Below are 11,449 nucleotides of genomic sequence, written 5' to 3' on the forward strand. Positions count from 1 at the left end.
AGTGGTACAATAATCATTGCCATAATTGCAGCCCAGAGCCAATCTGGTCATTTCTTCATTTCAGACGAAATTGACGCAGGATTCTCAAAAACAAACGCATTAACTTTTTTGCAATAACTGTTTGGGTCACACGAGGTGATCTTATGCAATACCAGTCTTTTGAAACATCCTTTGTTGATTTTAATTTTATTTTTATTTTTAATTGTGTACATATCCACATTTAGTATGTATTTCAGTGGATATTTGATGTATTTTTGAGTTTAGACATATGTAAAAAAAATCATGAAACTAGACATTTAACCTGTATATACATGTCTGTGGCTTTAAAGCTGAGGTTTAAAGCCACATTCAGAGTCCTCTGGCGGGTAACGCTGACTGTTTGACCGCTGGTGTGATTTATGATGCGTTCAACAAATCTGGAGGCTTTGCCGCAGAAGCTTGAGACTCAGTTCAGCTCGCTCACACTCCTAAAGAATTCAGTGTTGTGTGCGAGAGGCAGGAAGACGGGCAGAGGTGGATCAGAAGATGTGCATACAGGATCTTCAATGAGTTCTCTGTAAGCTGATATGTTGTTTTGAATGTCTATTCAGCCAACCTATAAGCTGATCATTATTTCATATTGTTGCTGATAGCCAATAAATGGCTGATATTAAAATTAAGATTATTTATAGTATTTTGTCTGATTTGTTTAATGCTGAAAGTGAATGTAGGCATCACAACATTATAATGAACAGTATGAAAAATGGATATTGATTATCTGACAGTAATTAAATTATCAGTGATTAAACAAGCATTAGATGGAGAAGGTTCTGTAAGTGTAAAAATAGGGGAAATTAGTATATATATATATCTGAATCTACATCAGATCATGCAGAAGGACAGGAGAGAAACAATGTTTGACGAAGTACTAAGGGAAACCCTTTTCAGAATTCATAACATCTCTGGACTGCTGTGTTATCACTGTTGTCTCCTAGCAGCCTCTCATAAACAGAGCAGAGAACAAGGTGGAAAACAGCAGCCAATGCTAACTCGATTTCCTCTCTTAGAGTACAGAGATGTAAGCTGCTTTGTTGTCTGCAGTGCACTGTGACACGTGGATAAAGACTAGACTGAAAAGCCCATGGCATCACTCAGCATTTAAATTACACTGTTCCTCCCTTTTTTTTTTTTAATAAGGGCACTGCAATGAAAAATTGTCAGACTCTGCAGCATGGTGAACAGTCACCTGGTTTGATATTTGTTGTTTGCTGCCAGACAAAGTAGAACATAGACAGGAATTATACAAATGTGTTACCCCACGTGTAGCTGTCATTGAAGTAGGATTCGAATTACTAACGACTCGTTTAGGCTGTGTAGAGAGTCGATTCTTTATTTTGGGAGGCAATAACTTTATTTATCGTGCACTGTCAGTTACACAACTTTGCTAATCATTTACATTCACATACAGCTACATTACACACTGCATGAAAGGCAATATTGGAAATTGCATAATAGGGGCACTTTAAAAAATAATGTATGCAAATGTAATGCTATATAGTGGTTTGGTACTCTACTCTGGATGTTTTGCGATTAAATAAATGCAATGTATACTACATCAAAGGCAATTCATTAGTGTAAATACATTGTGAAATGTCAACTGGCAAAGACACCTTATGTAATGTTGAGCACAAAGCAGTTGAAACAAAACGTTGTTTGCTTGGCAGATTGATATATTATATAGTTATGCATGTGACTGTATTGTAAGAGTGTGGGAAGATGTCCAGCGATATTCCTGTGCACAAACGTGTCACGTGTGGATGGAGATAATTGTGCGCAAACAATGCTGAATCATTCTTTAGCCTCTCTCTTCTGTATGTGCACATCAGCATTGGCTTATGTGAACCATGTAGTCACCAGTGCAGTGTGTGATTGCTTGTCTGGCACAGATCAGATCAATAGAAGCTTTGGTGCTCAAGGAGAAAAAGCAGAAATATTATAACCTTACAACAACAACATGCTGAATTCCCTCTCATTAGGATTGTCTACTACACTATACAGGCATTTTATTGTTCTTCCTTACCTACATTATTTTTTCCTTTCTCAATATTTTCTTCATTATTTAGTCCTCCATAATCATTCCATCAACATACACTGCCACCAAGTGGCAACAAATGGCCCCATCCTCAAATGTGTCCCATTTACATATCAGCTTGGTAAATTCAACTTGTGAATTCATTTCACATGGTAAATGTAGTTAAAACTCTTGGAAATGGAAATACTTGAATTTGAATCATGGATCCTATTGGAAATGTTCACCTTAATTGGAAATGCATGACAACCCAGATTCAAATCCTGATAGAAGCACTTCCTGTGGTTTGAGTGATGTGTGTTGGCATGGCTTTAATCCATGTCTGACCCTGTAAACAATTGGCAAAGCGTCCAGACAGAATAATGCAGTTGAAAGTCTAATGAATGCACTGTGATCAATAGACAAAGCTGATAGGATGTCCATACAGTGTGAGTGTTTTGAGTGTTATCTGCACTGCCTGGTCTCAGCACTCGACTCAGATCACCTGCTTACCGCAGATGTCCTAAAGACTGAAGGTTATATTGCCTTTGTCATTAATTATTGTATTTTGTTTAACTTTAGTTGTGATATTGATGATTATCCATAATGTACATTTTACAGGTTAAATAAAATATAATGTAAATATCATATAATTTAATTTTAATTTGTTTGTTATATGTAAAGTATTTTATTTTTTTGTTTATATAAAAAAAATTAAAATATAATACATACATTTTTATTTAATTTTGTTTACAAAAAAAAAAAACATAAATTGAAATATGTTTTATATGTGTGTGTTTTATGTGTCTGTGCAGGGGCCTGGTTGAAGAGCAGTCTGGGATACGTCCAGAGAGAGGGGAAACAGTTAACTCTCACATACATTGCCCCTCAGCTTGGCTATTGGGTCGCAGCCATGTCTCCCATAAACACAGGTAACACTCATCCATTTCTGGGCATTTTTCTATTTCTCTATTTTGTTTAGATGACTCTGCATTCTTTGACCCTTTTTTTGGCCATTAATGGAGATAGGAGCCCGACGGGCAGACATGCAAGTGCTTTGTGGCAGACTGAGTTATTGACTTCTGTAGTTGTTTGCACATTCACTGTGCTATTCATATCCACCAGCTGAAAGAATAATGTCCTTATGTTGGGGGATTTTAGTCCGACATGAAAATCATGTTTATAGGAAATTTCTCCTGTTGAAAAGTGTTATTGATGGATGCTGTAAAGTGGAGGTCAGGAGGACAGTGAAAATGTGAATAGTGTGATGTGAACAGGATGGATCGATTCTTCTGTGCTAAACACCAAGTATGTTTTTTTTTGCTTTAGGTCCAGTTGTGGCAAAGGACATTAGCACTTATCATACAGTGTTCCTGCTGGCCATACTAGGAGGCATGGCCCTGATACTGCTCTTCCTGCTCTGTCTGCTGCTCTACTATTGCAGGTGTGTCTTTTTTTGTCAGAGGACATACAAAGTTTCTTAAACAGTGTGCATTTACTGTTAAATTGTAACATAGTAACTAGGGGTGGGCGATATGACCAATATCTTATATCATGGTCTTTCATATCCATTTTTGATGCCATATAAATTTCATAGTTCTTGTCAGCAGTGTCAATATCACAAAAAAACTCAAGCTCACTTAAGACAAGTAAACAGTCAGTGATTAAATAAGAATAAGAACCGAATTAAAACCTAACCTAAAATTCATTTACATAGGACAAAAAAACTACAGTAAAACAAATAAAAAAGAAATGCTACATACATTGTATAAAGTAATTATATGTATAAAAAACACTGCATATTCTTCACTGTGCAAATTAAAAATATATATTCTTATTAAAGTTACAAAAGTTAATTTGTAACTTTAATGGCTGCCCACTGCTCCGGGTGTGTGTTCATGGTGTGTGTGTGTTCACTGCTGTGTGTGCGCTTTGGATGGGTTAAATGCAGAGCACCAATTCTGAGTATGGGTCACCATCAGGAGTATTAGACTGCTATCACTTTAAGAGCTGCCCGGATCCAATATACTGTTAAACATCATGTGTTTTCTTTCTCAGCTGTTTGCTAACACTTAATACCTAAATTACAGTGTTTACCAGGATACTTGCAAAGACGGGCGTTTTGACACACACAAGTGTGTGTATTTAAGTCAAGTCAAGTCACCTTTATTTATATAGCGCTTTAAACAAAAAAGATTGCGTCAAAGCAACTGAACAACATTAATTAGGAAAACAGTGTGTCAATAATGCAAAATGACAGTTAAAGGCAGTTCATCATTGAATTCAGTGATGTCATCATGCAGCTCAGTTCAGTTTAAATTGTATCTGTGCAATAATTTCCAATCAAGTCAACGATATCGCTGTAAATGAAGTGTTCCCAACTAAGCAAGCCAGAGGCGACAGCAGCAAGGAACCAAAACTCCATCAGTGACAGAATGGAGAAAAAACCTTGGGAGAAACCAGGCTCAGTCAGGGGGCCAGTTCTCATCTGACCAGACGAAACCAGCAGTTCAATTCCAGGCTGCAGCAAAGTCAGATTGTGCAGAAGAATCATCTGTTTCCTGTGGTCTTGTCCCGGTGGTCGTCTGAGACAAGGTCTTTACAGGGGATCTGTCTCTGGGGCTCTAGTTGTCCTGGTCTCCGCTGTCTTTCAGGGCTGTAGAGGTCCTTTCTAGGTGCTGATCCACCATCTGGGCTGGATACGTACTGCATCCGGGTGACTGCAGTGACCCTCTGACTTGGATACAGACTGGATCTGGTGGCTATGGTGACCTCGGAATAAGAGAGAAACGGACTAATATTAGCGTAGATGCCATTCTTGTAATGATGTAGCAAGTACATCAGGTGTTATGGGAAGTGTTCCCGGTTAACTAATTAATGCAGCCTAAAAATCCTTTAACAGATTTGGATATTAGAAGCGTATTAGTGTGCTATGTGTAAGCCAGGTTAAAGAGATGGGATTTAATCTAGATTTAAACTGCAAGAGTGTGTCTGCCTCCCAAACAATGTTAGGTAGGTTATTCCAGAGTTTAGGCACTAAATAGGCAAGGGATCTGCCACCCGCAGTTGACTTTGATATTCTAGGTATTATCAAATTGCCAGAGTTTTGAGAACGGAGCGGACGTGGAGGACTATAATGTAACAAGAGCTTGTTCAAATACTGAGGTGCTAAACCATTCAGGGCTTTATAAGTAATAATCAACATATAAAAATCTATACAATGTTTAATATGGAGCCAGTGCAGTGTTGACAGGACCGGGCTAATATGGTCATACTTCCTGGTTCTAGTAAGAACTCTACTTGCTGCATTTTGGACTAACTGGAGTTTGTTTACTAAGCGTGCAGAACAACCACCCAATAAGCATATTTTGTTGAATTGTAATTTTTATGATGCTGCTAGAAAACGCTTTTATTCAGAAACATGCTTGCATGGAATATTTGAAAATGTACCACCTAAATGTATTTTACATTTTCTATCTTATGTTAAGTTGAAATGTTTTATATAATGTAAATCTTATGGATGATACTGAACTTTTTTGCCATGTAAATAGCCATGATGCTAACATGGCGTAAAAAACTTAATAAACAAACAACCACCCAATAAAGCATTACAATAATCTAACCTTGAGGTCATAAACGCATGGATTAACATTTCTGCATTTGACATTGAGAGCATAGGCCATAATTTTGATATATTTTTGAGATGGAAAAATCCAGTTTTACAAATGCTAGAAACGTGGCTTTCTAAGGAAAGGTTGCTATCAAATAGCACACCTAGGTTCCTAACTGATGACGAAGAATTGACAGAGCAGCCATCAAGTCTTAGACAGCGTTCTAGGTTATTACATGCAGAGCTTTTAGGTCCTATAATTAACACCTCTGTTTTTTCAGAATTTAGCAGTAAGAAATTACTCGTCAAGAGCAGTGGGAGATTTCCTCCCTTTTTTTTCTGTTTGTTCAACATGAATGACAAACAACAGGAGTATTAGACTGCTATCACTTTAAGAGCTGCCCGGATCCAATATACTGTTAAACGTCATGTGTTTTCTTTCTCAGCTGTTTGCTTACACTTAATACCTAAATTACTGTGTTTACCAGGATACTGGCAAAGACTGGCGTTTTGCAATTAACTGTTCACGGCCTATAAAGCTGCAAAAATAAAAGTTCAATGCCCCCATGCTCTGTGGCATGTCTTTCAAACAGCGCCTGCATGTAGCGAAATGAGTTTTCTTCCGCTGCTGATTGCATTTTAATGGCTTAAAATCACTTGTTTTTAAACCGCAATGCTTGAAAATGTGTGCCAATGGTAAGTTTACGTGACCACCTAGCACACCACATAGTGATAACCGCGATAGAGACGATAGTCAAAAATCTCTACCGCTTGAAAAATTTCTACTGGTATATCGCCCACCCATAATAGTAACATACAGATAAAGTATGATATAAACATACAGGATGATGATGCATCATCTGATATGTTAAGGGAAATAAATGGTGTTTTGGGAGTTAGTGATGTCTGTGGTCAAGAGGAAAATTCAGGTTTTTCCTTAGTGCTTATGAGATCATGTTTCTGTGCTTTCAGAAGGAAGTGTGCCCGCTTGCAGCCTGTCCACAGGAAGTGTACTCTATCCTCCGCTTTAGATGCCTCTAAACGAGACCAGGCTACTTCCATGTCCCACCTGAACCTCATCAGTGAGACTCACCTAGACCACAATGGGGCAGAGCCAGACATGCACACACCTATGCTTAAACCCACCCCCTACGACTCCTCCACCAATGAGCTTGCAGCTTCGCACAGCAAGCTCCATAGCCGAGGATCCAACCACTACAAACACTCAGTAGAGATATTTCCCCTCAAATCAGCTTGTTCAAACAATCCTTCCCAGGGTTATGATTCCCTGGTGGGACGTGGAGAGTACCGGCGGAGCTATACGTCCATCACGACTTCATCCGTCCATCCCCTCCACATGTCCATCTCGTCCTCTTCCCCCCATCCATTGCATCACACCACCTCTGCAGGACGACTGTCTTTGGAGAGTAAATCAAGCTTGCGTGAAAACCGTCTCTCTCCTGTTTCAGTCGGATCCACAAGTCCTGCCAGATCCCCAGAGCGGGAGCAAGGAATCGAGCGGCGGCCAGCCGACTATATGTTGTCCCGCTCCGTAGACCATCTGGAGCGTCCCGCCCCACTTCCTCGACCTGGAGCCCTGCTCTGCTGCACTTCCGAATTGCAAGTTAACCAAGGGGAAGAAACCTACCGTAAAGCTCGTCCCACCCTCGTCATCCCCGCCCACTACATGCGACTTCCAGGGACACACCCTCTGTCAGGCCAAGCGCTGCTTTTGCAGTCGGATGAACAGAGCGAATTGGAAAGCATTCAGGCGGAACTCAGTGCGTGCCATCAACCCCAAAACCAAGTCCCGCACCCATGGGGCAAAGGAGAGCAGGAAGGAGGGACGCAAGGGAAGGGAGATGACCGAGGCGGAGGAGTTGAGGAGTGGACGTTGCAGACAGCTGCTCTTCCCGCTGATCTCTCCATCCCCAACTCGCTCAGCCAAGGGGGCCTGGACGTGGTGCAGATGAACGGAGAAGATCAGCTTCTGGCCGAAAAGACTTTGATGGCGCTTCGGGGAGGAAAGCCGCTCCCTCACCCCAGAGCTTGGTTTGTGTCACTGGACGGCCGCTCCAATGCACACATCCGCCATTCCTACATCGACCTGCAGAGGGCAGGATGCAACAGCAGTTGTGTCGGAAGCAACGACGCCAGTCTGGACTCTGGGGTTGACATGAGCGACGTCACACCAGGGCGGCGTGTTCGTGATAAAGTCAGGGTCAAAACTGAAGCTGGGCCTCAGCCTGCGGTGCCCGTGGTTGGATATACACCACTAGTGTTTGTAGAGGACTCAAATGCTAATGCGGAGAGCAGCAGTAGCCCAACACCAGTCTGCAGTCCTGAAGAACACACTCAAGGGGGTTTTATGCAGGAAAAAGAGAGGGAAGAAGAAGACGAAGGGAGTTTGTCTCCCCCGTCGCCTCCACCTGAGCTTCCTTCTCCACCACCTCTCCCTGAGCCTGTGGTTGAAGTGGTGGAGGAGGCAGGGACAGATAGCAATGTTTTCAGGACTGAGGAGACTCAAATGCACATGGGCAGCAGCCGGCCAGACAACCTGGTCGTCCCTGATGATGGCGGAGAAGACGAGAACAAGAAGAGTCCGTGGCAGAAGCGAGAGGAGCGACCACTACTGGCCTTTAACCTAAAATGACACGATATGGATAGTTTACCAAAAAAAATTAAAAATGTCATAATTTACTCATCCTCATGTCATTCCATACCTGTATGACTTTATTCTGTGGGTTGAAGCATTCTTCATTCTAGCAGTTGAAGCATTCTTCAGAATATAATGCTATCTCTTGCAGAATATAAAAGACGTCATACAGGTTTGGAATGGCATGAGGGTTGAGTAAATGCTGACAGAAGTCATTTTTGGTGAACTGTCCCTTTAAGTGCTTCCCCTGTGGTCCCTAGCTGGACTGTTGAATGGAGTTGCCTTATGAGCGCAGGTCTGTATGTGGCTGTTTGCCTCTGGCAATGAAAGCCAAGAAAGCCATAGCACAAATTAATATTGAAGCAGCGCTGCCTCACAACTGAATGAGGACGAACAATCTGAAGTTTTCAAGCAAAACAAACAAAGAAACACAAAAAACACCATTAAATACCAACAACATACTGCACAACTGCTATGGCTTTCCAGACATACACTTTGAGCAAAAAATATTGCAAGCCATTGTATTGAAGGTGATATGTTGTTTAAGCTTTATGAGATGCTGCTGTTTTAGAGCAATATGACATCTAGTGGCAACATGTGTACACTGCAACTGCAACTACACCACTAAGTGTTTCCCAGCACTTATTTTTGAACATTTTATGAGATGACCGGTGGAATGTCTTCCGCATCTTAATGGGTAAAAAAAAAAAAAAAACCAGACAAACCCCCTATAATGGGATCTACAGTCTAAATAGCACCCATTTTTAATTTTATTGTTATCATGCATTCATGAATAGAATACAGCTGAAGCTTTGTGAAACCAAATAAGTTTACATAATGCACCATTTGTTCTTGTTAATCAGTCATTTTGGCTGTGTCGAGCACAGATTTTCAAATGTGCATTTCTTTTGACCTTAGGACTACAGCAGGACTTTTGCCAACATTGCTTCAGAGCAGAAGACCCACCTGTTGAAGAAAAAAACACTATGCATTGCTTTAAACTTAATGATCATGTAGTTTTTTTTTTTTTTTCAACCACTGTATTTTAATTTGTTGTTTTGTTATGATTTTTTTGGTTTGAACTTGCCTTAGCATGCGAGTGATGTGGACAGCACATTCAGACGAGGGCTGGATTCAACCGCACTCACTCACATAAACACAAACAGCCACCAGCTTTTCTCTCCCAAACCTTTTTTTTTTTTTTTTTTTTTTGTCGTAAGTGCCTTTCTAGTGATCATTTATATTCATCATTAGATTTATTTTCCTCTCCACCATTATCAGTTTGTCATATGATTTAACGTTTTTCACAATATATTGACTCCACGTGGCATTACCTCCTCCTTTGATCTCATTGTATGTGTGTAAGTGTTTTAATGTTGTATCTGGATATACAGTGGGGTCTGAAAGTCTGAAACCACACTAAAAATCTGGGATTTGGTATCTATTTGAACCTTTTAAAGATTTTGACAGAATTGTAAGAATAGTTGATGTAAATATTTATGATTTGTGACTAATGAAATAAGTTCAAATTTGTTCATGCAGCTCAATGTGCTGCTGTCATTAAAGCAAAAAAGCAACTTTTTTTTACCACTGCAACTTTACTTAAAGTCCGCGTCAAGTGGAAGTTGCTGCCGACTTTATTTCAGTGTAGTGACGTGTTTCCAGTTGAAACGGAATATTGATTAGAGGGCGTGTTTTTATTTTGGCGTCTCACACTCATAGCAAACTAACAGTTGGAGGGGTGTGTTTAAGGATATTCTACCCAAGCCGTCAAACTGTCATCATCAGAAAAGGAATGCCATTCCAGAGCGGAAGTAAAGGTTCAGATTTTGATTAAAGATTACCAAGACAAATTTTTTTCAGCGAATTAACTTGCACGTATTAATTGTTCGCATCAAGACTTACAATGTGTGCTAGTAAAGTAAATAAAGTCCATTTTGATTTCATGTGGACTTTAAATTGTTATACCGAAAATATTTGTCATAGGAAAAAATAGCATCAAATTTTAAAAATTATTTCAAATTGGATTTATTACTAAAATACTTTTTTTGTTCAATCATTTTTAAAAGTAGTATCAGACTTTTGAAACCCCCTGTATGTTCAGTACATCTTATGATTCTGGTCTATTATTTTGCCTTGTATGTACATATTCATTCACCCAGTTGTTTATGCTTGTGTGTTGCTTGGTGTGTCTGCTGTAGACATACTATGCAGTGTGTGTAAGTACTGATGTAGGACTGAAAGCGACATATTATTGTTTGAAAGCTGTTGAAAGTCTGGCTTGTTGCCAGGGTAACCACTTTGTAAGAAACCTTGTCACTCGGCTCTTCAGCAATTTACTTTGAACGTCTGGACTGGTTGCTTGTATTATAATTCAGGCCTATTATCCCAATAAAGCCAAAAAACCTGATCAACACTAACTGAACATTATTTTTCAGCATATCCAATGCTGATGGAATACAATCAAATCATAAACTAGATCCATCAGGGTCACTTTATGCTGGGTCAGTTGTGACTGATCTTGGACTGGCCGCACTAAATTATGTTAAAAAGATGTTATAAAAACAGTAACCATTTATGTTATTTTGCGTTTTAATGAAATGGAAAGCACTTACTGGGTTTGTTTCAGGTAAGGATGTTTAAACCAAGTGCAACATACAGATATTCATTTTAATCTGCGCTTTTAGGGCTATGAATCAAGGATTGATGAAAGGTGTATTAATGTCTTCCACTAATCCAAGACCTTGAGAAGAGTTTCATATTACACAGTACAGAATGAGCTTACATGGTCTGTTTTCACTTTAACAGGTAGCTGAATTTGTCCGCACACTGGAAAAATCCAATTTAGACCAAAAAAGTCTATCAAAAATATAATTTTTATTTTCCATATGCAAAAGTGAAAAAGTATTAAGAGCAGACGTTTCAGCCCACGCTTTCTTCAGTGCTCATGAGGCAAAAAAGCAACAACACATTTATATATGCACAACTGCAAATTGTTGACAGCTGATCTTAATCAATGAGGGATAATTGTCATGCCAACAATTTCCCTTTACAAAAAAAAAACAAAAAAAACATGCAAGATCCATCTCTTCATTTAATCCAGTTGGGGTTAATTATTTCAGCTCAAAAAGCCTCT

At 39.6% G+C, this 11,449-nt stretch overlaps 1 protein-coding gene across 1 annotated transcript in view; it reads left to right on the forward strand.

Annotated features, from left to right (window-relative positions):
- Positions 1-10,723, forward strand: part of fam171a1 (family with sequence similarity 171 member A1) — a 38,880-nt gene extending 28,157 nt beyond the window's left edge. The window contains exons 6-8 of the mRNA XM_042741114.1: positions 2,863-2,979; positions 3,377-3,491; positions 6,630-10,723. Of these exons, the coding sequence (XP_042597048.1) occupies positions 2,863-2,979; positions 3,377-3,491; positions 6,630-8,310 (1,913 nt within the window). The 3' untranslated portion in view covers positions 8,311-10,723. The remainder of the gene's footprint in view (positions 1-2,862; positions 2,980-3,376; positions 3,492-6,629) is intronic.
- The last annotated feature ends 726 nt before the right edge of the window (positions 10,724-11,449 follow it).

This window comes from Cyprinus carpio, chromosome B16 (assembly GCF_018340385.1).
Source record: "Cyprinus carpio isolate SPL01 chromosome B16, ASM1834038v1, whole genome shotgun sequence".
Classification (NCBI taxonomy): Eukaryota; Metazoa; Chordata; class Actinopteri; order Cypriniformes; family Cyprinidae; genus Cyprinus; species Cyprinus carpio.